Raw genomic sequence first — 25,269 nt, forward strand, 5'->3', positions numbered from 1 at the left:
TATTTTCCAAGTCCTTTTTTAAAGGTGTGAAAGCCAAAAATATTTTTAATTTTCTATGTAATGTGCAGCAAAGTGATTAATGGCATATACAACACACAGTGGTCATATACCTGTATGCATAATTCGCTGCATGCTCAAAAACTGTGTGGAAAAGATGGGAAGGAGAGCATGAATAACATGTTGGGATGAATTCACATATGGATAGGGTCAGTTTCAGCATGGGAAAGGAGAGTTCCAGCCATCTATCAAAAGGGAAATAAATGCCTCAATACTGGCACTTTATTTTCAAAATTAAAAGATATTTGGTATATCTATTTTAATATTTCTTTTTTATGAAACCATAAAAATAAAATACAAGCATTTTGAAGTCGTTTCTGAAACAAAAAAAACCAACCTTGTTCACAGTTTTAGACATAGCTTAAATTTTACTACCCATTTTTATATGATGTATTTCATTCCATATTTTCCCCATTTTTACTGGGTATCTAAAGTTACTAACAGAACAAGTAATTATTTTCTGTTATGTAGCATATGTAAATCACCACCAATTCTTTGAGTTCTCTGGTAACTTAAAACAGTGTAATTTACAATATTATTTATTTCTGTTTTAAAAATACAAGCATTATTTTAGGCACAGTTTCTTCAAGCAAATTACAGGTTTTTTTCTTTTGTTACAAAAGAAAAAGTCCCTTCCTGCATGGGGCACCAAAGCTGCACTTCATACTTAGGGGGACTTGCAGAGAACTTAGCCATTGACTTTGCACTACTCTTCATCATGAAATGTCTTGCACTTCCCTCCCCAAAAGGTGCTGGCAAGCATGAAGTACAGAATGAATTTTAGAAGTAAGGAGGACTTCTTTCCATTTACTCTTGGAAAGTTCTTCAAGGTCATTTGTGAAACTTTACAGAGGTCTGGTTTCCATTAGAAGATAATGAAGGCTGGTAGTTTCTAACTACTGCTTCTTGAAAAAAAATAATTATAATTATTTTCATGGTCCTATGAGCAATAAGTGCCAGTTCGTACTCACCAATGCAGATACAGGGAATCCAATGCTTAAATAATTTAGTAACATATACACCTAGACATGTCAGGTGAGACTGCCAAATCATCACATGTGAAACAGCTGTCCACTAGGGGGCTGGAAAGAGTGCTAATCTTTATATTTTAATAAATATTACTAAAAAATACTACTTATGGAATATACTATAGGAAAGTATAATAGTTCATGGAGGTGGAGTTCATATTGGTAGGTAAAACAGTATCTAGCTTATTGTATGAAACTGAACTACACTGAATATACATAAATTTCAGATTTTTCATACAGCAATATTCTGAAGAGTGATAGGTGCATGGTATGGCACCCAACATAACAGATGGCTTTTTAAGGAAAATGGGAGGTCGCAGTGAAAGATGGACTAGATAGGAAAATAAAAGCATTACCTGGAACCTCTTTTCAGCAGCAGATGGGAAAAAGAAAATTATTACTTATACAAGTTTGACTAAGAGTTAGGTGCCAGTGAATTATTCATATAGAAAATTATTGCTGGTTTGCATACTTCTTTTTACAAGGGGATTATTCACTTCATATTCTATATAAATCTATTTGTATAGAAAACTCCCATTGACTTAAATGGGAATTATGAAGATGTGTTCTCTACTGTAAATAGAGAAATAAAGCAGAAGCAGAGCCAACAAAGTCTGAACTATATCAAGTGTTTAGAGTCAGCAAACCCAACACCTCAATAACTCAAAGAAATGTTGTGCAGGTTTAACTTCCTGAAGTAAGCTGAGGGATGGAACAGTCAACTCACTATTAAAGACAGATGTTCAAGTTCAGTCACAAAACATGCATTCATTTATACTAAAATAAAATTATCTCAGCTAATCAGAATGTGGGGTGCACTGAGCACTACTGATAGGTACTATTTTTTCATGACTACTTAATTCAGTTTATGTTGATTGAAGATACTTCGCATTGGATAGGTTTCCTCAGCCATCCATGATGGAATACTCCTCTACTTTGGTTAGTCAAAAAACATTATTAACAATTGAAGCATTTGGGCATGTACAGATTATTTCCTAACATTTGTAGTATGCATGGGCACTTTACACCAATTTGATTAGCTGGCACACGTCCACTGATTTAATAAGTTCTTTTAAGAACCAATAAGCAACTTCACTGTGGCAAGGTGAATACTAGTTAGTTTTCTTCACTTATAAGTTAAGCAAAATAATTTAGGGAATAATATAGGACAAAAAAATCCTGAAAATCAAGAACAAAATGTCAACAACTCACCAATTCACAGACCAATTGTTTCCTGTACTAAAAATGATGAGGTTTACTGAATATCTTCTAATTAGTTTTAACTTGATTTTGCAGTGCAAGACTGACAAACTATTTATTCATATAGGAAACAGCTAAACCTTTCCCACAATAAAATTCAGATGTAGCTTGAACAGCTTTTTCAGTCAATAGCATGCAATTCTTCAGGGAGTACAAAATTCAAGTACCTCTAGATATTTTTCATAGTAAAGCAAGGACTACTTGGATTCTCTTGATAAAAGCAGTCTACACAGATTATAAACTAAATGCAAATCTTCCAACTCTCATCACTGGGCCACGCAATCTAGACATTTCCATTCTTGCTGCAAAGTGAATAGCTTTTTTTCTTTGCATGCAAAATTGTGATTATTTGGTAAATCTTGAAACTATGGTAACTGGCTTTTTCACTTCTTCAAAGGCATTGGTTTTAGATCACCTCTGAGAGGAAAAAATAATACCTCAAACTGATAAAGGGAGATCATCCTTTTCCATCATGTTGTTCAAGTCTACGTCTTGTAATATAAGTAACTAATAATAACTAAATCTATGATTGGAAAGAATGAAATCAGAAATTTCAGGGCTTTCAGTCCCAAGGTTAATGCCCTGCATTAATGTACATTCCAATGGACAAAAGGGTTGGCTTCAAAAAGCCCTGCTTTCTAAAACTGGGGGGAGGGGAGGTGTGGTTAAGTTAATGTTAAATTTAAATTTTCCTGTAATCGAATTTATTCTGCAAATATAGTAAACAGAGAGAAGAAGTACTAGTGCAAAGCCTCCTGCTATAGTTTTTCTCTTTGACTCCTGGCTTCTCCCCTCTCCCAAATCACACAAGTCAACAAAATGAAAGAAGATAAAGATGCTTTTTTACCAAAAAAAGCTCTGGATTTGTATTGTTTGCATTCATATCATAAGCCACTAGGCTGGCAAACAGAAAAAATGTAACTGCATTCTGTTCATTTATCCAAAACATATATGGAAGATGTCTGTATAAAATCTCAGAATTTCTCCTTCAGTGGCAATTACAAGCTGACAGTTGTGACCTTTGGATTAAAATGTTTCATTTGAATAGTTTCCTTCCTCTCTCACTCCCTTGGAAGCACAATTTAAATGTATTTACTGTCTGTATTGGATACCAAAAGAATTTGTCATTTCTCAATCTGTAGGGGACTTGTTTTATAAACTAGTATTTTAGTTTCCTTCCCATTTTGAATACACAAGGATCTAAAATAGGTTGTCTTTTTCAATTCTGTCTATATGTCCCTATACATGCACAAAAAATCCTCAACTAAAAAAAAATAACTAAATCAAATCTGAGGCAGTTTTGCCACACCACCTGGTTTTGAATTGTATCTGGGAGTGTATTCAGAACACCAAAAGAATTTTGAAAATATATAAGCTGCTGGGATCTTTTCATGCAAGAGATCTCAGCACACAGGCTAAATAATGATTTCATCTGCTTGCAAGTCTTTAAAACTTATGGTGAAAAACTTTAACTGAAATTCCTGGTTGTTTACTTTTGAGATCTCTTGGTGCAGCCATTCTTCTGTAAGGTACATTAATCACAGCACTCCCCCTTTCACAGCCACAAACAGACAGCTTCAGGGAGTGTAAGAACAGAATAAGAATGGGGCATTATTCTCCAGAGGCATCTCCCAACCTTCAGTGCTGTGCAGTTCAGGGAGCAGCTGAGTCAGAAGTGTTTTCAAAATCAACCATGATGGACTTTTTTTCTGAGTAATTTACCTAGCACAAAAATCATACTAGGAAGGAACCCTTAGTAAAGGATAGCAACGATTTTCAAATGCATTTTGTGCTTCTGAGTATCCATAACGCTATTACACAACTAAATTAGACACACAGTACACATTTTTTCACATAAAAATATTATCTATAAACATTATTATTCAGAAATGATAAATAATTCAAATTACAGACTTAAGTGCTGCCTCACAGCAGTGCTATTTTGTGATTCCAATAGAAGTTAAAATAAGTATTCCAATTTCAATGATATAATGTGGTAATTTCACTGCTAGAGAATACTGTATCATTAGCAGAGCTGGCATTTAACACTGCAAGCCAACCCTAGACCAACTGAATCTGAATGAAATCTTGAGTTCCAGTCACGAAGGCAGCTCACTCTACAAGTCTGAAGGGTGGCCTAACAGCCTAAGGAATTGTTGTGCTGCAAATTTAACAGCATGATTTTGCATATGCATATATTCTAACTAGAGCAGGAGCAGAAGTTCAAAACCTAATGCAGGCAGGCACACAAGCACATGTGAGCACACTGTGCACCCAGCAGCTCAGATCCTCAAGCAGCATAGGTGCCCTGGCAAGGCAGAAATGCCCCCTTCACCTCTGAAGCTTTCTTAGCTCCAGCATCACTGAGATACTGTGTGCTACAGACTGCCACAAACACTTAAGGCAAGCCCTCTGACACAGACAGTGAAGCCAAGCTGATCCTTAGCCACTCCCAAGTATTGAGAAAAGGAGGATGAGGTTTGATCACCTCCTCCCAAATACTCTAGTGTTCACTCATGTCAGCTCAGTGGGAGCTGCACTTAGGTTTTGTCCCTTTCCTACCCATTAACAAGATACTATTTAATAGTAAAGAGGTAAATCCCACACTTCTGTTGCAAATTGTAGCTACTTTGCCAAGCATCTGAAGTTATAAAAATGAATTTAATCCTGGACTTCATGTACATGAACTTACCTTACTACCCCCTGCCTTCATAGGAAGCAAAAATAAAGAGTAATAAAAATAAAAATTAGTATCCATGACAGTAGATGAAAACATTTCTAAAACCCTTACCAATCTTACAAAATATTAACATCAGAAGTTAAAATATATACAGTAACCATAGTCTGGTTTTATTCTTCACAAAAAAACCCCAAATTCTTTTAATTTTTAGGGCCACAAACTTTTCAACAATGCAGGCAATGGAATTTTTAATTTTTTTTTTTTTGTATTCTGAATCACAATTTAATTACCTTACTACAGAATTATTTCTCTTAGCAATTTATCTGAAACTGAAAAGCACAATTTACTCATCTTCCAGAAACTATTGTTGAAAGAAACACAAGAGCTTTACAATTTCATTAAAAAGAAAAAAAATCTTTAATCAAAACATTAATGTATGCACATTATTTCTTTTTTATTTCCATATCAAATACATCTAATTAAAAAATAGAAAGACCATTCCTCATAAATGCAAGACAGGTAGCCACAGCTTTATACACAGGCATCCCACTCTCTCCTACAGCAACACAACTGAAAAAATAAAAGATGATATGAAACACCCACAAGTCACACTGCTTTTCTCCACAAGGGTATCCACAGACTTGTTCAGCTTCACTGTGGAAAGAGGCAAGAGCACTGCCACAGAACTCACATTCCTGCAGAACTTTCTACTCTCCTATTTCACCATATCCTTACACCCTGCCGTTTTTCCCACTTCCCCCTCTTTGGCATTAGCCTTCCCCATTTGCTGTTTGAGGAATCTCTCCTTCCTTTTTCCTCACATATACTGTCCACAACTATTTTGTGGACAACAATTTTCAGGGTCCCGTACTCAGCTGCAGATTCTACAACACATAATGTTCTAGAGGTTATACATTGTTTTTGTTATTTTGCATCTACTTTATCTTCTGGGTTTATTGCAGTCTGCTCCCCATCCCATTCTCTTCTAAAGCATGCAATAGTGAACCAAGACATGCAACTAACACTGCAAAGCAACCAACTTCATTTTCCAAGGTGCATTAACAAAAACTGCAGAACCACTGTGGACAGAATTTTTCAAAGAAAGGTAGAAGTTATGTGGAGACTGAAGCAATGCAAAGAGCAATTAGAGCTGGATTCATCAGAGCAGTTTGTTGGCAGAACCAAGAAATGGAGAGCTGTTCTCCACTAAAACAATCTCACAAGGTTATGCCTATAGTGCCATCACTAACCACCAGTCAGTATTTAAGTTTCAAAACAAAACCCATATTATTAAACACCAGCAAATAACTCAATCATCTCAAAGAACTCCCCAAATATAAAAATATGCATACATAATTTGCATACTTTGCTCTCTGAAAACAGATACAGTCTAGTCCTTTGCCTATGCTTGGCCTTTCTTATTTACTTCAAAAAAAGTATTAGATTCTCTTTAAACATATCCTTTTAAGTTAAGAATTATATATTTCAATATAATTTTGTTCTACTATTACCTTTTCAGGTTGATTTCTTGGCTAGAATTGTAATTTAGTAATTACCTTTCATCTAAGGTTGGCTCCTTTTGTTGCAGATGAGGCTTAATTCCAAACATTGGTCTAATGTTTGTTGATAAGGCTTTGATGGTGTAATTAATTTCATTTTCCCTTGTCACATCACTGTCATAACCTAACAAAACCAGAGGGAAGAGTATCAAACCAAAACAAGGTACAAGAACAATTTGATCTTAATTTGTGCAGATTTCAACAATGTATTAGACTACAAAAACAATTATAGCATGGATTATTAGTAACATAAATACACAACAGAAAGAACGTAGCTGGGAATCATGGACATTATTAATAAAAGACATTCAAAGAAAAAGAATTCCCAACAATATATTTGTGAAAAAACACAATTATTTAAGAGTCAAGGGATTTCAAAAGCTCCTCTATTGTGCTTCATTGGCCTTAACTACAGTAAGGCACATCAAGGTGATGTTTACTATAGTAAAATAAGCATGTTGGAAAAGGTAAGTTGTGACAAGGTTGTTACTCTCCATTATTTTGTTTTTTCCAAAGATAGAAACTACTAATGACAACAATGTGATGGTGAACAGTTCTTAGCTTTAACTGAAATTAATAGGACCTGACCAAGAGAAAGTTTTGTGGATAATGATGTCAATGTATTTCCTTGAAAATCTTCACAGACCTCGCTCTCTTTCAGAGTACTTTTGAACACACAGCTTAAGAGGTTCTGTGTAAAGCAGCAGAGCCTAGGGAAGATTATAGGGCTAAGATGTTCTAACAGGTCTCAAGCAGAGGCTGAACAGAAACTGAAGATTTTCTGAAGAACTTTTGCCTAAGAAAGTTGAAGCTGACAAGTCCTCCTATAGGCAAATTAAATCACTTTGTGGATGCATTCTTCAGTACTTTTAAGACAAAAGACAGTGATTAAAAATTCTTTTCCAATGAATGTTTAATATGTCTCTAATATTTAATATATTTATTTGGTCATTTAGCATGTTTTAGTGACAGCTGAAGTTAATTTATTACACAGAACTATTTAATGAGCAGCAGTGACAATTTAAAAATGTTTGAACACTGAAGAATTGACAAGGAGGAAAAACTGCACTTTAGAGAAAACAAGGCTGGAGGCTCATAAACCCATGGAATTATAACATGAAAAGAAAACGTTAAGTATGGAAAAACCAGCAGAAGTTAATGCTGCAAAATAAAATAAACATTTTATAACTACTGATATTGTGACTTTGAAATAGATATATAAACATCAGTCTACTTCAGTATCCTATGCTTCCATGTTATGGAAGCAGATGTTATAACAAGATAACTATGTTCTCACATGATTTCAATATAATTTCATTAGAATTGGTGACCAAATTTAAACTGTGCTGATTCTATTTTAAATACAGATTTTGGGTAGCTATGCATAATTGATACTTAATATTTTTCATATAGAAGATATGAAGAGTCTCTTTATGTACTCTGACTCAAAGCAGTAACTGAAACACTTCGTTATCATTTTCTTCACAGCAGTTTATCAGTCCTTTCCCCAAAACTAAATTTTATTTAACATTTTTGAAGAGTGTTTTCTACTTAAGATAGAAACAATCCATAAATTATTTCTAAATTTTCAATTGTCCCATTAATAATTTATTAATGGAAATTAATAATATTTATTGAAATAGAATAATCCAGCCAGTAGTGCAAATTACTACTGACCTCCATCTTCTTCAGAATCCAGATCAGACTCTTCGCTGTCACACTGCCTGCTGTCCCGATGTCCTTCCATCTCATAAGTCCACAGCATTAAGGAGGTGTCTGCTCCTCCAACAGTGACCAGCAAACTGTCATCGTATGTCCAGCGGACATTTGTCACATGGGTACTGTGGGCAACATACCGCTTAAATTTCCCAAACTTTCCCTAAGAAGGGGGAAAAGAAGGCAAAGATCTGATTTACCCAACCTGCTAGACAAAACTGAAATAAGCTGACACTGCACAATGACATCATCTTAACTTCTTTACAGTTCATGCTTCAGCTGTTTTGTATTTCATGTGATTGTAACACATGCTTTACCAAGTGTTCCTCCAATAGCTACTTCATGAAATGTTAACCTTATCTTCATGTCAACCATGAAAGGGTTAGTTTATAAACAGATTCCAGCAATAAACACTGGATCACTTTTCCTAAGTGAGACAATAATCTAACTGATTTGGAATAAAATTCACACAGAATATTTTGAGTCAGTACTTGTGCATTGCTACCATCCTTAGCATGGCAACATTTCAAAATTGAGGACACATTTACCACCTAATATACAGGAAAACTGGAGGTACTTGAAGAGCAGTAAAAGTACAGTGTGTTTCTGGAATGGCTTTTCTACGATGTGTAATTAAATAACATTAAAGGTCTCCATCTTAGAAAAAAAAAATAACTAGTATTGGACAGAATGAAGGTCCTTGAAATCACGAGTGAAATCTAGGTAAGAAAGACATGTTCTTTGTCTTCCAAAGCATTCTCATTCTTCAAGTTTTCCCTATTCATTTGCCACAGTCAGCAGCAGGACACTATATGAGATGGCTCTACAATCTGACCTGGATTAATCATTCTTACTAATTACAAGTTTAATGCACTGCAAACTGCAATGCAATACTGAATGCTTTTTTTGATCAAAATGAGAAAAATATAAAACCATTTTTTTCTTCTGAGTGATGAATTTTCACAGTTTTGAAAAGGCAGATTTACTAACAAATATTTTCCATAAGCAGCTGAAAATTACTTACTTTAGCGGGGTATCGAAACAGTTTCACAAATCCAAAATCATCTCCTGTGGCTAATACTTTATTATCACTAGTGAGGCATGAAGCAGTTACATCCGTGACTTCACCAATTATTGGCCAGATCCCTTCACAGCAAGAGCCCAAAACACTTGTCCATGATGCCCAGCCAATCTTTTCTACCTACAAAAACAACCCATTTGAGTATACTTCTTAGGCATTTTTCTTCCATATCCAGTTTCAAGAAAAAGTCCTTGCACTGAAGGACATCACATCTAAAAGACAGTATTTTAATATTTTATGTCTATGAACTTCCAATTCCAAAACCTAAAGAAGTATTTTGAAAATTTTTACCATAGCTGCCCTTTCAGGCTAAAGAAAAAAAAATATATATTTCCAACACTGCCTTTCAATACCACAGAAAATATAATTTGGAAATTATCCGTTTTTTCTCTCTGCCCTATGACAATACTCTATATCTGAGAAAATAAAACAACCTTATAGCTACAATATACTACTCTTGCCTATATGTATTATGTAAACTGTATTACTCTCTTTTATAAAGACAAACATGAGGTTTTCCACAGCAAGGTTAGGGTTAAGTAATCTGGAATTGGTATTCAAAGGTACTTAGGCACCAGAAAAGACACGTAGAAGTCTAAGTGACATTTTCATGACTAAATCAGCCAAATGTCTGCTTCTTAATAGAAAAATGTTAAATCCCCTACATATTTTATTATTTAAAAAGTTTAAAATCACAATTTTATACATCATTTCCTCTTACGTAGTACAGATAGGCTGCATTATAACTCTAACTTGCAAACAAGTTAAGAAGGCAGTACAGTTCCTTACCTCTAAACTTGGAATAGTCTGTTTTTTCCCCCGGGGGGCTTCAAAAAACAACTGCTCTTTAGCACCAGTGTTGACTTGCAAAAGTTTTCCTATAAAACACATGACATACATACAATATGTTAACATAGAAGATTCCATTTTACAGAAGGAAAAAAGAAAGGTTAGCTAGAATTTTTGTATTACTAACAACATTGCATCAATTATTTTCTTCTACTGGAAAAACCTGCATATATCAATAATGGATCTGAAGGTATGGTCTTTTAAAGAGACTTAAGTCCTTTTTACCCCTTAAATTCACAACCCTTTCTCCTTTCTTTGAAAACTGTACTAATGCATCACTTTTCTTATTATGGCTGTCCCATCAGATGGTAGAAAAAATATACTGGGTGTAATTCAAAGCTTGTTTGTGATAACTGGCTATTGACGCATATGTATCTTCAGATGGAGAAGCATACATGCTGCCTGGCCACCAGCTGATCCCAACCAGGTGGTTTCTTTACACCTTTATACCACTTCATTTCTGGGAAATTCTCACCAATATTTCTGTCCTCTTCTTTTTCAAAATTCTCAAAGGAAGCTAACTTACAACACTCTCTCAAAATAAATCAGACTGTTGTAAAAGTGATTATGTAGAGGAATAAGAACATGAGCAAATAGATTGCACAATTGCACAGCCTTGTTTTTTAATGAAACAGGACTAATTTAATATTTTAATTAATCACATATTAATACCCTGGAACACAGGAAATCCAGTCTTTCTGCTATGCGTGACAAGAAGGTTACGTATTCCTGAGCTACAGCTACAACCATATTGTACAGTATATTATTAAAGGAGTAGGAACTTAGAATTATAGAATGTTTGGGGTTGAAAGGGACCTTGAAGACCATTTAGTTCCAATCCCCTGCCACTAAACCAGGCTGCTCAGAGCCCGATCCAGCCTGGCCTTGACCAGCCTCAGGGATAGGAGATCCACAACCTCTCTGAGCAGCCATTGCCAGTGCCTCACCACACTTACAGTAAAGAATTTGTTCCTAGTATCTAACCTATACATACTCTCCTTCAGCTTAAGGCCCTTCCTCCTTGTTCTGTCACTAACTGCCCTTGTGAAGACAAATGATAAACAGGAAAGATTTTTTTTTAAATCCAAACAAAACACTCTATTGAGACAAATCATTTTAGTGCAAATTGCACAACTTCTAAATATGTATGTGGTGGTAGAAATCATGGATTTAATATTTATTCAGATGTTGTGAGAGCACATTCATAAGCTGAAGAATCAAATCTGCCAGTGTAGATTTCTAAATCCACATGTACTTTATTCGTTTGAAATGTAGATCTTCCAGTACCATTTTACAATGAATGCTGCCTACCTCTTATATCCCAGTCCATGTGTGTGATATAGCTGGAGGCTCCCTTGCAGATTCCTACTCTTTTACTGCTCATTACATTGTAAATATCTACAAAGTTGTCACAGGATGCCACAGCTAAGTACTTTCCAGCCCCTAAAACACATCAGTACAAACACAAAACATTTTCAAAAAATTTTAGTGCTCTGCATGTTAAACACAAGTAAATTCTAGAATTTAGCTATGTGCAACTTTGAATTCTTTGCCATTAGCTTGCTAATTTATACATTTTCCCCAGCAAAGTGATTTTCATATCACATAATTAGCATGAAACATTCAAGTATTATATCATTACATTTTTGAACAATAAAAACCATTTTCTGAAATGTTAAGCATTTATGGCATTCAGAGAACGATAAGGCTTAGGGAAGCAGAAAGTAATGTTGTATGAGAATTGGTATCAGTAATTTGTATCAAATTTTTCCAACAAATGAGTATTTTAACTGAAGTAGGCTACGTGTTTTGAGTTCCTGAAATATGACCTATAATGTTGGGAAAAAAATCATAGCCTCAATAGGAGTGCTAAGGGGGGAAAAAATAAGAAAAAACGTTTTAATAGTTTTCTGACAAATCAGTTTCAAGTATTCTTATTAGCTAACAGTAACTTCAGTGATGTGCCAAACTTATGCACCTCATAAAGTGGAACCCTAGGGATCTGCCGGATATTCATTATTTAAAACTGACTGTTTTATTCAGGAGCTTACTATAAGCAAACCTATTCCAGTAATCTCATTCTTCAAAAAGTAACACAGGACTTCACACCATGGCTTTTCAAACTGTTAGTATTAGTTTTGCTGCCCTATTTTTTACATCTAAAAGTACTGCAAATCTTTACTACTTTTATCTCTTAAATGTGATAACCCTTACTTTAACAACCTTGATATTAAAATTTTCATTAAAAAAAAGAATCACTTACCAGGAGAAAATCTGATTTCTGAAATAACATCTTTCCTGTGCTGGAAAGAGACCAAATCCTCCAAGGTATCTGCATTAACTATCAAAAAACTTCCATCATTGAGACCAACAGCTAAAGCTTTTCCGTCAGGAGAAAAGCAGCAACATCTGCCTCCTATGAGAAATTAAGAAATTGCATTTAGATACATTTACAGCGCATTATCCTTCTTTCAGATCTATTTTTCCATCAGTAAAGGAAGGCTATTCTTATACTGTGAAACTTCCAAGGAAGTTTTCCAGATGCTGCCAAAATAATTTCCAATCTGCGATAGCATGCAAACAGGTTCGCAGGTCCAGAATCTTAGAATTTGCATATTAATTGACATCTGTTCTGCATTAGTAATGCAGATTAATCACTATTGTCTGTGTGTTTTTTAACTTTATCTCCTTCTTTATGTCTGGTGCTGCCAGTTTGTTGCCATTTTCTCTGATAAGGAGAACACAACTGGAAAAGATCCTCTGGATTCACAGAATTCAGTCATTTGGTATCACAAACAATAAGACACTAGGTCATAGAATCCTTCCAATAAACATGACAGGTGTTGTTTCAAAAACTGTTTAATTACCAGTTTAAATTTATATATGGCCAACTTCTATATATTTATTTTCATGCCAGAATTTTCTGCTAACATAAATATTTTACCCTACTATTTGTTCCTTTGATTAACTTGTAGACAACAATCCTTTACTTAGATGGCTTCACCACAAGGCTTTACGTTCATTATCCTGTAGTTCCTTCCTCCATTTTCAATTTCTAGTTTAATTGCATTCAGCTGAACACACATGAGAAATGCACACCAAAAATATCCTGATTTTTGACTTGCAGTTCATATTAATACTGCAATATGTCTTGGGAAAAATAGCTCACTATCGCATGTAATTATCACCCTGAATTCAACAATATCTTCAGTCTTCTGCTCTTTAAGTTTCTCCTGACCTACACATACATTTTTCTTACAGTCACTGGATCTTTCCTTTTATCATTAACAAATATTATTTCAGTTCAATTATTCAGTCTGCAGGAGTATCTATCTTTTTTCTGTATAGCACACAGGATTTTCTTAAGATTGCCAAAGCATCTCAAAATGTGTCTCATCAGCAAATGGTCATCAGAGACTTTTTTTGCCAAAAGTGCTCTTAAAAATATTAAGAAATACCAGCTTTAAGACTTGAACAGAGTTCACCAACTAGAAACTTTCTTGTTTCATCCCTGCTTGTGTGAGCTTGTAAATCCTCTACATTTACTTTGTCAATATAAATCATCTTCAATTAAGCTTTTCATTATGCTTGAATCAAATTGCATTGCTGAATGCCAAACAGATAAAGCCTACTGTTATTCCTTTATCTAGCAAAGCATACAGAGCATTAGAAGCTTGTCAAGGCCAGTCTCATCTAATCCTGAAAAAAATCATCTTACATGATGTCACTTAAAACAGATTTTCCCTCTGTCAAAATAGAATTTAATCATATCCTAAACAACAAGTAAAAATTTTATGACTATTCTTTTCTTGACATTCCAGATCCTTCAAACATTCACAAAGAAGAAAATGCTAACAATTCTTCTAAAAAAGATTCTTCCAAAAATTCTTCCAAAAGTTTCTAGATCCGAAGTCTCAAAAAAGCCTTGCAATATTATAAGCAACATAGCATTTATATAATTGACTCAACTTTTATTGGTAATTCACTGACCTAAATAAGTTACAACTGCAAATAACCTTCAGAACAGTACTATACAGAATTTTTTGTACAGATTCATTTGCTTAAGGGCTACATAACTCCTGAACATAGCATTAAAACATTAATTTGAGAAAAGAAAATAATTTATTCTGCTTTCAAGTCCCATTTTCAAAAGATTCATAATGCTTGTAAATGTCAATTGCATCAGTAAATATTTTTTCATACTAAGCATCTTACCCTTTTTCAATTTGCGAACAGCTAACATACAATGGCTAGGAGATAAATCCCATATTCTTAAGGTTTTGTCATCACTTACAGTGGCACAAATAGGTAAATGAGGATGAGTAGCTAGACCCCAAACTTCCCCCTCCATGTGACCCTGAAAAAACACAATGAATCAAATTTCTTTATGTTTTAAATTGAAATATGAAATAATACATTTAAGAAAGAAAAATAAAAAATGAGGACATGCATTATTTAAAGGCTAATAAATATCTGAATAAAAACACAAAACACCTGAAAAAATTCACTCTGCTACTTGTGCAAAATTATAGTAATTTTTACTACAGAAAACTTCTGCAAAATAATCCTCACACATGCATAAGCCAGTGGCATGGACAGAGGGACTGAGTGCAGCCTCAGCAGGTTTGATGTCACTCAGATGACACTATGATGAGTGGGGTGCACAACACACTGGAGGGAGAGGATCCCATCCAGAGGGATTGGACGCTCATGGCAGGTGCACCCATGTAATGAAGCTCAACAAAGCCAAGTGCAGGGTCCAGCATGTGGGTCAGGGCAATCCCAAGCACAAACACAGGCTTGGCAGAGAATGGACTTGGAGCAGCCCTGAAGAGAACTGGGAGGTTTTGGTGGACAACAAACTGGACATGAGTTGGCAATGTGCACTTGCAACCCAGAAAGCAAACTACATCCTGGGCTGAATCAAAAGAAACGTGACCAGCAGGTCAAAGGAGGAGATTCTACCCCTCTATTCCACTCTGGTCAGACTCCAGTACTGTGTCTGTCTCTGCAGTCCTCAGCACAGAAGAACATGGACCTGTTGGAATGGGTCCAGAAGAAGGCCACAGAAAGGATCAGAGGATTGGAGCACCCCTCCTATGAAGTCAGGCTGAGAGAGAAGGGGGTGCTCAGTCTAGACAAGAGAAGGCTTCAGGGAGGTATTGTTGCAGCCTCTCAGTACTTAAAGGGGGCTTAGAAAAATATGGGGGCACTTTTTAGTAAGGCTTGTAGTGACAGGAAAAGGGGTAATGGATTAAGGTAAAAGATGATAGATTCAGACTAGATAGAAGAAAGAAATTTTTCATGACGAGGATAGTGAAACACTGGGAGCACTTGCCCAGAGATCTTGCAGATGCCCCATCCCCAGAAACATCCAAGGTCAGATTGGATGGGGCTCTGAACAATCTGATCTATTTGAAGATGTTCTTGCTTTACTGCAGGGGTTTTGGAGACAAAATGACCTTTAAAGGTCCCTTCCAACCCAAACTATTCTGTGAACTAGGTTTTTTCATTCTAATATATTCTTTTAACAAATACAGTTCTTTATCTATTGCACTGGCCACTTAGAAAGGAGAGAATACAGAGATTTTTACTTAACTGTGAAAGAAAATACTATGTTGATGCAACCTAAAATTGTGTTTAGAAGTCAAGCTCTAAAAAATGCACTAGTTTGGTATGGCAACATTTTTTACATAATTACAAGTAAAATTTCAAAACAAATGGCAAGGAGACAACTTTTAACGATAAGAGTAATTAGTATTCAAGAGAAGTTAATAAGGAATTTGGAGGAGGACTCACTGTTTCACACTTTTCTTATTTTTCAAAACAGATCTATGATCCTGGTCTGTTTGGAAGGATGAACTCATTGAACAAACTAGCAGTGAAATTCTATGTTCTATCTTGCTCATTAAGGAGTCATAATGGTCGGGTCTAACTAAAAGTGATAGAACTCACTAACTTCATTAGTAGTTAAAGTGCTTCTTATTGCAAAAGTCTTACTTGAAAAATAAAATCATGTTTGTGGTATGACATATTTGACTGATATTTAACACATACCTGAACCAGCAGAGTTATTGGTCCACTTTTATCCACCTCCAATATTTCACCATTCTTTGTGCCCACTAGAATATGACCATGTCCTAATGATATGGCACGTATAGAAGGATTATCTTCTAAGAGGAGACCTAGAACATTAAAATGTTAGAAGATAGGATTCTCAAGTATGCCTTAAAGAGAATTTTTCACACTTATGCATATTACATTCTCACTGGAGAAAAATCTACTCAGTAATGATCAGTGAAAATATTCCTGCACGAAACAACATGTCTGGATTCATCTGGGAGGATTTAGCAATATATCAAGAAGTTTAATCAGCCTGACTGTGCATGTGAAGTATCAACAATAACAATACATTGCTACCAATTATGGTACCTCCAATGCTAGCTTTTTGCAAACAAGCTATGAGAATGAGACACTCTGGAGTACAATGTTTTCATTAATGAGTATTTAAATTAATCATGTTTGAAAATCAAATCATGTACTTTAGAATACAGCAAACATAATTTTAAGGGAAGGGGATGGAAGAGAAAAAGCTATCCAGAATGAAAATACAGGCAACTGTAAATTAGCATTAAGATCAAGTGGCAGAAACAAGAAAAGCAGGAATGAAAATATTCTTTAATTATTTCAAAAGACATATCCATTTACAGAAAATTAACTACTAATACCTTACAAAACTAACTACATTTCTGAATTCCTTCCTTTCTCCAAAACAAAAAAGATCAGGTGAGAGACTTCATGATCAGAAATATAATGGGCTTTTTGTTTACCACTTACATAAAAAAAACAAGAAAACACCTGGATGATATGAAAGTTACAGCTAGACCAATTAATTTAGGCTAACAGTAAACTAAATATTATGACCTGCACCCACCAAATGTGCAAACAGACCCTACAACACACAACTCCTGTCCCAATAGAAAAAATTCTTTTTTAGAATCAATAAAGCTTAAAAAAAATTTTAGCATTCATTAGGTCAAATGTGGATTTCCTCTTACTGAAGAAAGCAATTTCACAAAGATTTCTAAAGAAAGTACTTTAAAAATAGAACAAAACCTAGGATAAAGTCTGTGCTACCTTTGGATCCAGGAGCCAGAGCAGCCCTTTTGATGGCATAGGTTTTGAGACAACGCTCAAAGGTATCGTCCCAGAGAGCTACTACCCCATCCTTTCCTCCTGTGACAAATCCCTGGGGTGAAAGAAATAAAAACCACTAGTTATAACTGATTTTTACCTTTCCTTAATTTTTCAGTGATTTCTGTCAAAACTGAAAATGGACCATATGCAACACTGTAATGCACAGAGCTACAGATATTAGAGATGAAAAGAACATAAACAACAAAATGAATGATTTCTCCTCCTGATGAGGGCAGCACAATTCTGTACAGTGCATGTACATGGGCTGGATTTAGAAGTTCTAACCTGTATGCTTCTACCATTCCACAGCAATAATATAACCAACATGCTATAGTGTTTTTCCTTGATATTTACCCTCCATATCCCTTTGGCATTTTTTCTCCTAACACAAAACCTGACTTAGTGCTGCAAAAATTAGATTAGTACTTGTATTTGTCAAATACGTGCACATTTCTGCCATTCTGTATTTACAGGTATTTAAAAAAGCAACAGGTATGGTTAATACTGAAACCATTAGTTCTTTCCTTCAAAGTACTCAGTCCTTGCAGTATGAATAACACGTGTTGTCCAATGCTACTTTTCTGAAACACAAATATTGGGAGGTGGAGCAGCTTGGTCTAACCTAGGAAAACACCAACATTTACGTAACTTTAGACACAAATAATCTAACTGGAACACTCATCCATATTTAAGCACATGCTTAAAGGCTTTCCTGGGCTAAAAAGAAGCCAAGAATCTGGAGAAACTACTTAACGATCTACAGATTGAATTAATCTATGGGTAGACAGTAATTACAGCACAAAATAGTAAAAGTATGGTCTTCTTCCTCTCACAAGCTCACATATTCCACTGAACTTACTGATGCTTAAATCAGTTACTGTTATTCCTTTAGTAAGAGGTTATGAAAATCACTGAATAAGATGTCACTGACCCCAAGGGTGTGAGAAACAACATGCTACATAACAGGAATAAGAGACCATATAAACACCATTTTGCACTACTGCATAAAATGCTATTTTGAATCGGGACCACACAAGGCTTTTCAGTACTGGAAATAAAGACATGGATTCCTGAGTCTGGGAAAGGTTTAGCTTTATCATAGATTTTTTTTGTCCAGACATAAAAAAAGCAATGAGCAGTTTATTTACTTTTTCCAATGCGTGCATGCTGAACACAGGACCATCATGTGCTTTGACACTTTTTATGAGAAACACATCTCTCCAAATACACACATCCCCCGTGGAGGTTCCAGAGAATGCCATCTCTTCCGTCCAGCCATATACTGCACACATCATTGTGTCAGTTCTTCCCAGTGCACCTATGCAGCCCTTTCTCCCAATTAGTCCTCCTCCTGGTTCAGACCAAAAACAAGTCATTAGACATCTGCTTGGAACTATAGTACAAGAACTATATAACCATATCCAGAGACACAGGTCCTTTTCTTTTAGTCCCCCATGCTCCCCAAAAAAATGAGTTTGAGATCTCACAAAATAAGTTTTATTATTTGCCAACTTTTACTACAATAAAAACGAAAAACAACCAACCAACCAAAGAAACCAAAACCAAACAAACAAAAAGACAAAACCCAAAAGGCCCCATCTTACTTATAACTTATGATTTGAATCTGGATTTGAATACGTACATGTACCCACATAGACATATACAGACAAAATGCATTTATAAACTTGCATCTAAACTAAAAAATTAACATCTACCACACACAGTTCATAGAAACTACTAATGAATTGTCTGGAAAGAAAAACAAAGCTTAGATCTTCACATCCCACTCTTTTAATGACATTCATTGAGAGGATATCTAATTTTATTTTAGAGGCTTACTTACAGTAGCCTACGGATAATAGAAATGTTACAAATATATACATTTTCTAATTATATAGAAAATATATTAATAAAAATAATATATATTATATTTCTTTTATATCTAAAATCATTTGGCAGCTATAACACAGTATCTGGCTAGAAAGACAGATTTATATAATCACAATGATATAAAACAAAACAGGGAAACTTCATGCAGTATAACACAGAAGTCCCTCAGGATCTGACACTTCGTGATGTTCTTGCACGGAGATGTCAGGTCTTGGAACCCCCTGCCCTCACCAGGCAGTGATGACAAGCTAGTCTAGAGCATGTACTTCGTGTAATTTCTCAACCAAGTGCACCTGCTCTACCGCACATTTCAGAAAGCTGGCACTTGTTCAGGTGCACTGATACTCTACTCCTAACACAAGCACTGGCTGTGTTTCCTGGGGGGGTGGCTGCCTTGCCAGTGTGCCATTGATGTTTCACACAGATGGACTGCAGCACCAGAGGAATCAGATTCCTCTGGCCGAGCAGTGACAGAAAGCAAAGCAGCATTTTAAGCAATTTCTTTTCTTTCTTCAAAATCACCATCTCCAAGCTTTTATCATAGTTAAGATTACTTTCTAAAGAATTTATGGTAGCGATTTTAGCAAATATTCTGAACCACTTTGTTCTTTTTACAGATAGCAAGCTCAATTGTGAAAATTAATAATTTACACAGATTTCAACACCTTGCTCTCAGGCAATCTTGATTAATTTCTGTTGGAGCTAGAACTGAGAAAAACAGTGTAATTTTTTTCATCACAGAATTTCCTCGACACAATTAATCTTTATCAGGACTCATGTGAGTTAATGTGCATATATTCTGCATGAATAATTAGAATATTCTTAGCAGATAAGCTAGTCTTCTGTAGCACATATGTCTTTATATATGATACGAGGTGTGAAACGATGTTCACACAAATATCAGGGAATGGGTTTTTCACTGTTCAAAATTTTTCAGGCAGAAATAACCTCGGTTTGTAATTCTCAAGATCAACAGAGGTATCTAGACAAAGAGTTCTCAACTGGTAGATTTGTCCTCTTCAAGAGCTTTGTCTAAATTTTGTATGTGATTTTTTAATAACCTTAGTATTATTTATACTTGCGCCTTTTTACAGCATATGTGCTGTAAAGGTTCTTCTTCCAAAAACTCTTCTGTGACTTTTAGAGTAGCATTGTAAAATTTTCAGATATGTTATCTTATTACTAGATAGGAAAACAGACAGTAGAAAATGAAGGATATTTTCTACTTATGTAGTTCTGGCTCCATGGCAGATTGATCTTAAAAAGAATTTTCACTACTGCCATAATTCTAATTAACATTATTACTGCTAGGGGAACACTAAGAGATATACAGAGAAAACATTTGCCTTTCATGCACGAAACATACAGTAAAAGGTGAAAAAGTCAATAACAGAGAATGCTCTAATTCTGAAAAATGTTCTTACCTGCTCTCCGCCAGAATTTCATGTGCTTAATTCCAACTGTGATCAATTTATCAGGCATGTAAGGATTAATCTTAACAACAAAAATCTTATCTTTGCTTCCTCTGAAATGCAAAGCAAAATAATTTACATACAAGTATAACACTTAATATTTTAGATAGGTTTGGGGGGGGGGGGGGGGGGGTTTGTATTTTTATGTATACCTGCTCTATCTTGCTAACATTTACTTTCAAATCATTACTAATAGTTTATTATGAGGAAGTAGAATGCTAGAGAAGCAACATACTGACTCCTGTTCTATTTTCATTAGCCTTCAGTTTCCAAGGCAGGTAATTATGTTACTTCAAATAGGCACTAGGAGGCATTTTCTTTGCAAAAGAAAACATACTTGCATTAAGTTTAGATATATGGCATTCAGATCTTTGACAGCTCATCATGACACTTAAAGGAGTAAAGTCACAAATCTTATTTTAAAGTTGCTTATTTTGAAAACAGACTGCCATTTTCATTCACTGTTTAGCTGATTTTTCTGTTTTTGTTCTAAAAAATATGCTGTTATTGTATCTTTGATGGAAATTAATTGGTTCTAAAAACATTAAAACCTCTTGTGTTTTAGATTTCTTATTACATTTCTATAACACTAATGTTTTGCTTCAGTCCTACAGTTTGAAAAACAGTTTTCGACTGCTTGCCATCTATGCAAAGCAATGCTTACAGGTTGTTCTTCTTTACCTAAAGTGCAGAAGAGCCTCCAGTCCCTAATTTTTTTCTCCTGTTTAAAAGTGGCAATAATCTTTTATTTTCTGTCCTTTCAGACCACTAGATAAACTAGTGTCTGAAAGCATAAAACAGTTTATTTCCAAACTCAGTCATCTTCAAAGTACAAATGCTGCTCTCAAAAATTCTAATCCATTCCTTTGTGTGTGTGGGAGAAACTAACAAAAAAAAAAAAAAATAGGTGAAAGGCAGAAAAATGTCTTCAGAGAAGCCAAACTAATTGGGTTTTTGACAAGTAACTGGGAAGGCAGTACCCATCTTAATCTACATCATCTATTCAGAATTTTCGTCCTTCATTGGATAAGAAATTCAACATGTGTTTAAAAATAAAAAGAGAGTAAATGAAATTAAAGAGCAATAATGACTTAATGGATGAAAAGGAAGCCAATACTTTTTAAAATTGTACTGCAGAGAGTAATAAATCTTTTTAAAATCTACCTAGAACAATGTTTAGAGTATAAGCACTGAATCCAGACAGAATGGGACAAAACCCATTCACATTACTGCTGTAATTAAAGCAATAGATCCTTAGGGGAAAAAAAGTCAAAGGTTTAAATAACATTATTCAAAATTAGAAATAGAATTCTATCTTTTAGATTAAATCTATGTATATTAAATAATCTGTGCAGACACAAAGAAACTTCTGAAATATTTAACCTTTGGGTGTTACTTCATCCAATTTCCTGTTCAAAGCAGAGCTGACTTCAAAGTTAGATTAGTCTGGTCAGGACTCAGAAAGGAAAAAGAAAGAACCCTGAAGAAAAAAGTACACTGCAAAACAACTGCAAATGAATATCCCAAGAAAGGTGTGACCTCTAATGAAAAAGATCTGAGCATACCATATATCACCATCTTTAAGAAGGCAAAGAGAAGTGCATAGAGTTTTAAAGAAAATACTTCAGAATACAGCAATGTCTTCTATGCCATCTTTATTCACCAGTTGAGCAGTCACTGTAATAGTTCTTGTTGACTATCAGTCCTTCATTTACTTTAGAAAGTTTTTAACATGACATAAATGTTATTTTCTGCATCACTCACATCACAGAAACTGCTAATTTATTAGAGAAGCCTTATTCTTTAATGAATATATTTTCCTTACTGTCATTTGATAGTAAATCTAGGTACAGATTTTAAAACATAGTTAAATTCCTACCTTACTGCTGAAAGCTTTTCTCCTTTCTTCCAATCCCAGAGTACAATAGTGTGATTGTCATCTATTCCAATAGAAGCCAATCGTTTGCCATCCGCTAGAATAATAAATTTATTATTAAGAGAGTAGATAGATAACTATGTTGCAATAATAAGAAACCATATTAAAATATTATAACTTCACAAATACTATAAGAAGAATGTACAAACAAGTAAATAAGCATATTATGCTTTTAGAGGCATGTTTTTTCATCCATTTGCTTTTAAACTTGGATGAAGTGTAGGACTTCAAATTTTCCTGTCTCAAATTTGAACTTAGATGATCTCTGTTCATATTAGATCCCTTGTACAGTTAGCTGCTGACATAGTTGCACAAAAACATTCACTACAGGTTGTTCTTGTGAAAATTTTATGCTCATTCTGAAAATCTCTGTTCATTCCTGAACAGGAAAGCACTGAAGCCATACCATGAAATATGTGAAATGCCCTTAAACTTAGTAGTACCATGAAGTCTTGGAAAAGTTTTGACACATGTTCCATAATAACCTTCAATAAAAAGCTGTTTGTGCTCACTCAAGACAAATGGCTTTTTGACATGTATCCGTTTTTGGAATTGCTATATATCCATGCCAGAATTTGAGAAATGAGACTCATATCTTAAAAAAGGAGAACAAAAGTAAGAAGTATCAAAGACCACAAACCATTCACCTTTGTGATCACACATCCTTGCTTGTGAGTTCGGAGATCTTATCCAGTAAATCCAAACAATTAAATAATTAATACAAGCTAGTGGAGCAGAGGAAATTTAATATTGGTACAGGAATTCAATGTAAGAGGTGCAAAAATCTCAAGGGATTTAACTGATAATCTTATGTTAATTTAAGGTGGAGAGAGAGCCTGTATTTCTGACCAGAACAGCTCCCTGACTGGACTTCCTGAATGCATCAGTGTGCTACCCACATGGCTTTCAGGATTTCACTTAAAAAAGAAAAAAATTGCACGCCTGATCAATTTGCTCCAAAAAGCTTCTTACACAGTTGTAAAACAGACACAACAATCCAGATCTGCACACCTGCCTCATACAACCAAAAGAAAGTCTGAAGTGCTCAGCTCAGCTGTTAAACAGGACAGTAGCTGCTCTCGCATTTCTTACGTGCAAGACTCCAAAGAAGAACTTTAAAATGAATGCTCATTTTAAGACAGCATCTCTCATCTGACACTGAATGCCGGAGAATATTTTTAATACAAAATTTTCAGTGCAAAGGAGCCTCAGTTTCTCGATTATCTTGTATCTTCACAAAGAAAAAGGAAAAGTTTGAATAAATAAATAAATAAATAAATAAATACTTATTACCTGAAAAATCAACAGCACAAACACCATACTGGTGATAGCCTTTTAATACTGAGAGTGGCTTTATTGTTTCTGTATCCCAAATATGTATTGAAGAATCTCGACCAACCTGAAAGTATACATATTCATAGCCATTTTTTTTTATTTTTCAGTTACTTTACACAGTTGTTTAAAAAGTATTAAGAATGCTTCAAAAAGTATTTGAAAAAAAACTACGGTTATAGAATTTTCTTAGTATTACTGATAGCTGGCTAACAGAACATTATTCCTTTTGCTGCTTCTCAAATACCACTTCCCAGCTGACTTAGACACATTAATCACAATTAACTGAAGTCCTCCTGTGGGGGGGGTGGGGGGAGGAAGTCCTTCATTGATTGCTCTGGAGCATATTTATTCCATCAATTTTTCATCAATCATTCTCTGTCTAAAAATAAAAGGTTATTTTTATTGCTAGTATGTCAGCTTCTCTACATTTCAGAAATCAAGGTGACTTCTGCTGCTTTCTGGTGTCATTACAAAGCAGATTCTAATAAACTGATACCTGTGGAGTAATTTCCACTAGAATACACTAATGTAGGTAACAAACCTGGTAAGAAACAGAATACAGCTTATTCTTTTTGCCTATGTACAAAAGCAGTATTAGTCAGCACTCAAAAGATCATTTGCTATTCCAAGGGTTTTGCACCTCAGTGCACAGATTAAAAGGTTGCAAAACCAGAACAAAACTCTCTTGCATTTAAGGCTTAAAAAACCTAAGATCTATTTCTGGTTTTGTCACAAACTTGACATGAGATATTTGTAAAGCTTTTCAGAACATCCACTATCAGGAAGATCTGAACCAGGGTGGCATGATGAATTTGGTTACTGCATTACCTAGTTTCTTTATGTAACATAGTACACAACAGTATGCAATGTGTATGCATACAACAGTACATAATGGAGTGTATCTTACAGCTGATAGCATAAGTCATTGTCAATTGAGGGACATTTTTATTCATAGCCTTTACTACTCCAAAATTAAATCAACTCAATTCTTATATTTAGGGCTAATTTTTAACTGACCTACAGAGTTATGTTAATCTCAACATTTCTATAGAAATGAAGACCAATCAATAAAAATAAATAAACAATAATAGAAATAAAAGTTTTCTATTAAAAAATTAAGTTCACGTTTTCCAATTTATTATGCAGTATCAAGAGCAGAAATTATAGAAATTATAAGCAGAAATAAAAATCCCTGAAACATCAGCTCAA

At 34.8% G+C, this 25,269-nt stretch overlaps 1 protein-coding gene across 4 annotated transcripts in view; it reads right to left on the reverse strand.

Annotated features, from left to right (window-relative positions):
* Window positions 1-25,269, reverse strand: part of EML5 (EMAP like 5) — a 95,717-nt gene that overhangs the window by 22,040 nt on the left and 48,408 nt on the right. For 2 of the 4 annotated variants that reach the window (XM_062494466.1, XM_062494467.1), the window contains exons 15-27: window positions 24,019-24,124; window positions 22,669-22,762; window positions 20,742-20,842; window positions 18,576-18,778; window positions 17,368-17,479; window positions 16,288-16,415; window positions 14,446-14,587; window positions 12,494-12,646; window positions 11,542-11,673; window positions 10,171-10,259; window positions 9,325-9,501; window positions 8,262-8,463; window positions 6,582-6,708 (exon numbers count right to left, since the gene is read on the reverse strand). In XM_062494466.1, coding sequence (XP_062350450.1) covers window positions 6,582-6,708; window positions 8,262-8,463; window positions 9,325-9,501; window positions 10,171-10,259; window positions 11,542-11,673; window positions 12,494-12,646; window positions 14,446-14,587; window positions 16,288-16,415; window positions 17,368-17,479; window positions 18,576-18,778; window positions 20,742-20,842; window positions 22,669-22,762; window positions 24,019-24,124 — 1,766 coding nt within the window. Of the gene's footprint in view, window positions 1-1,441; window positions 1,451-5,037; window positions 5,053-6,581; window positions 6,709-8,261; window positions 8,464-9,324; window positions 9,502-10,170; window positions 10,260-11,541; window positions 11,674-12,493; window positions 12,647-14,445; window positions 14,588-16,287; window positions 16,416-17,367; window positions 17,480-18,575; window positions 18,779-20,741; window positions 20,843-22,668; window positions 22,763-24,018; window positions 24,125-25,269 lie in introns of all 4 variants that reach the window. The other 2 variants (XM_062494464.1, XM_062494465.1) reach the window with 2 other exon arrangements.

Source organism: Cinclus cinclus, chromosome 6 (assembly GCF_963662255.1).
Source record: "Cinclus cinclus chromosome 6, bCinCin1.1, whole genome shotgun sequence".
In the NCBI taxonomy this organism is placed as follows: Eukaryota; Metazoa; Chordata; class Aves; order Passeriformes; family Cinclidae; genus Cinclus; species Cinclus cinclus.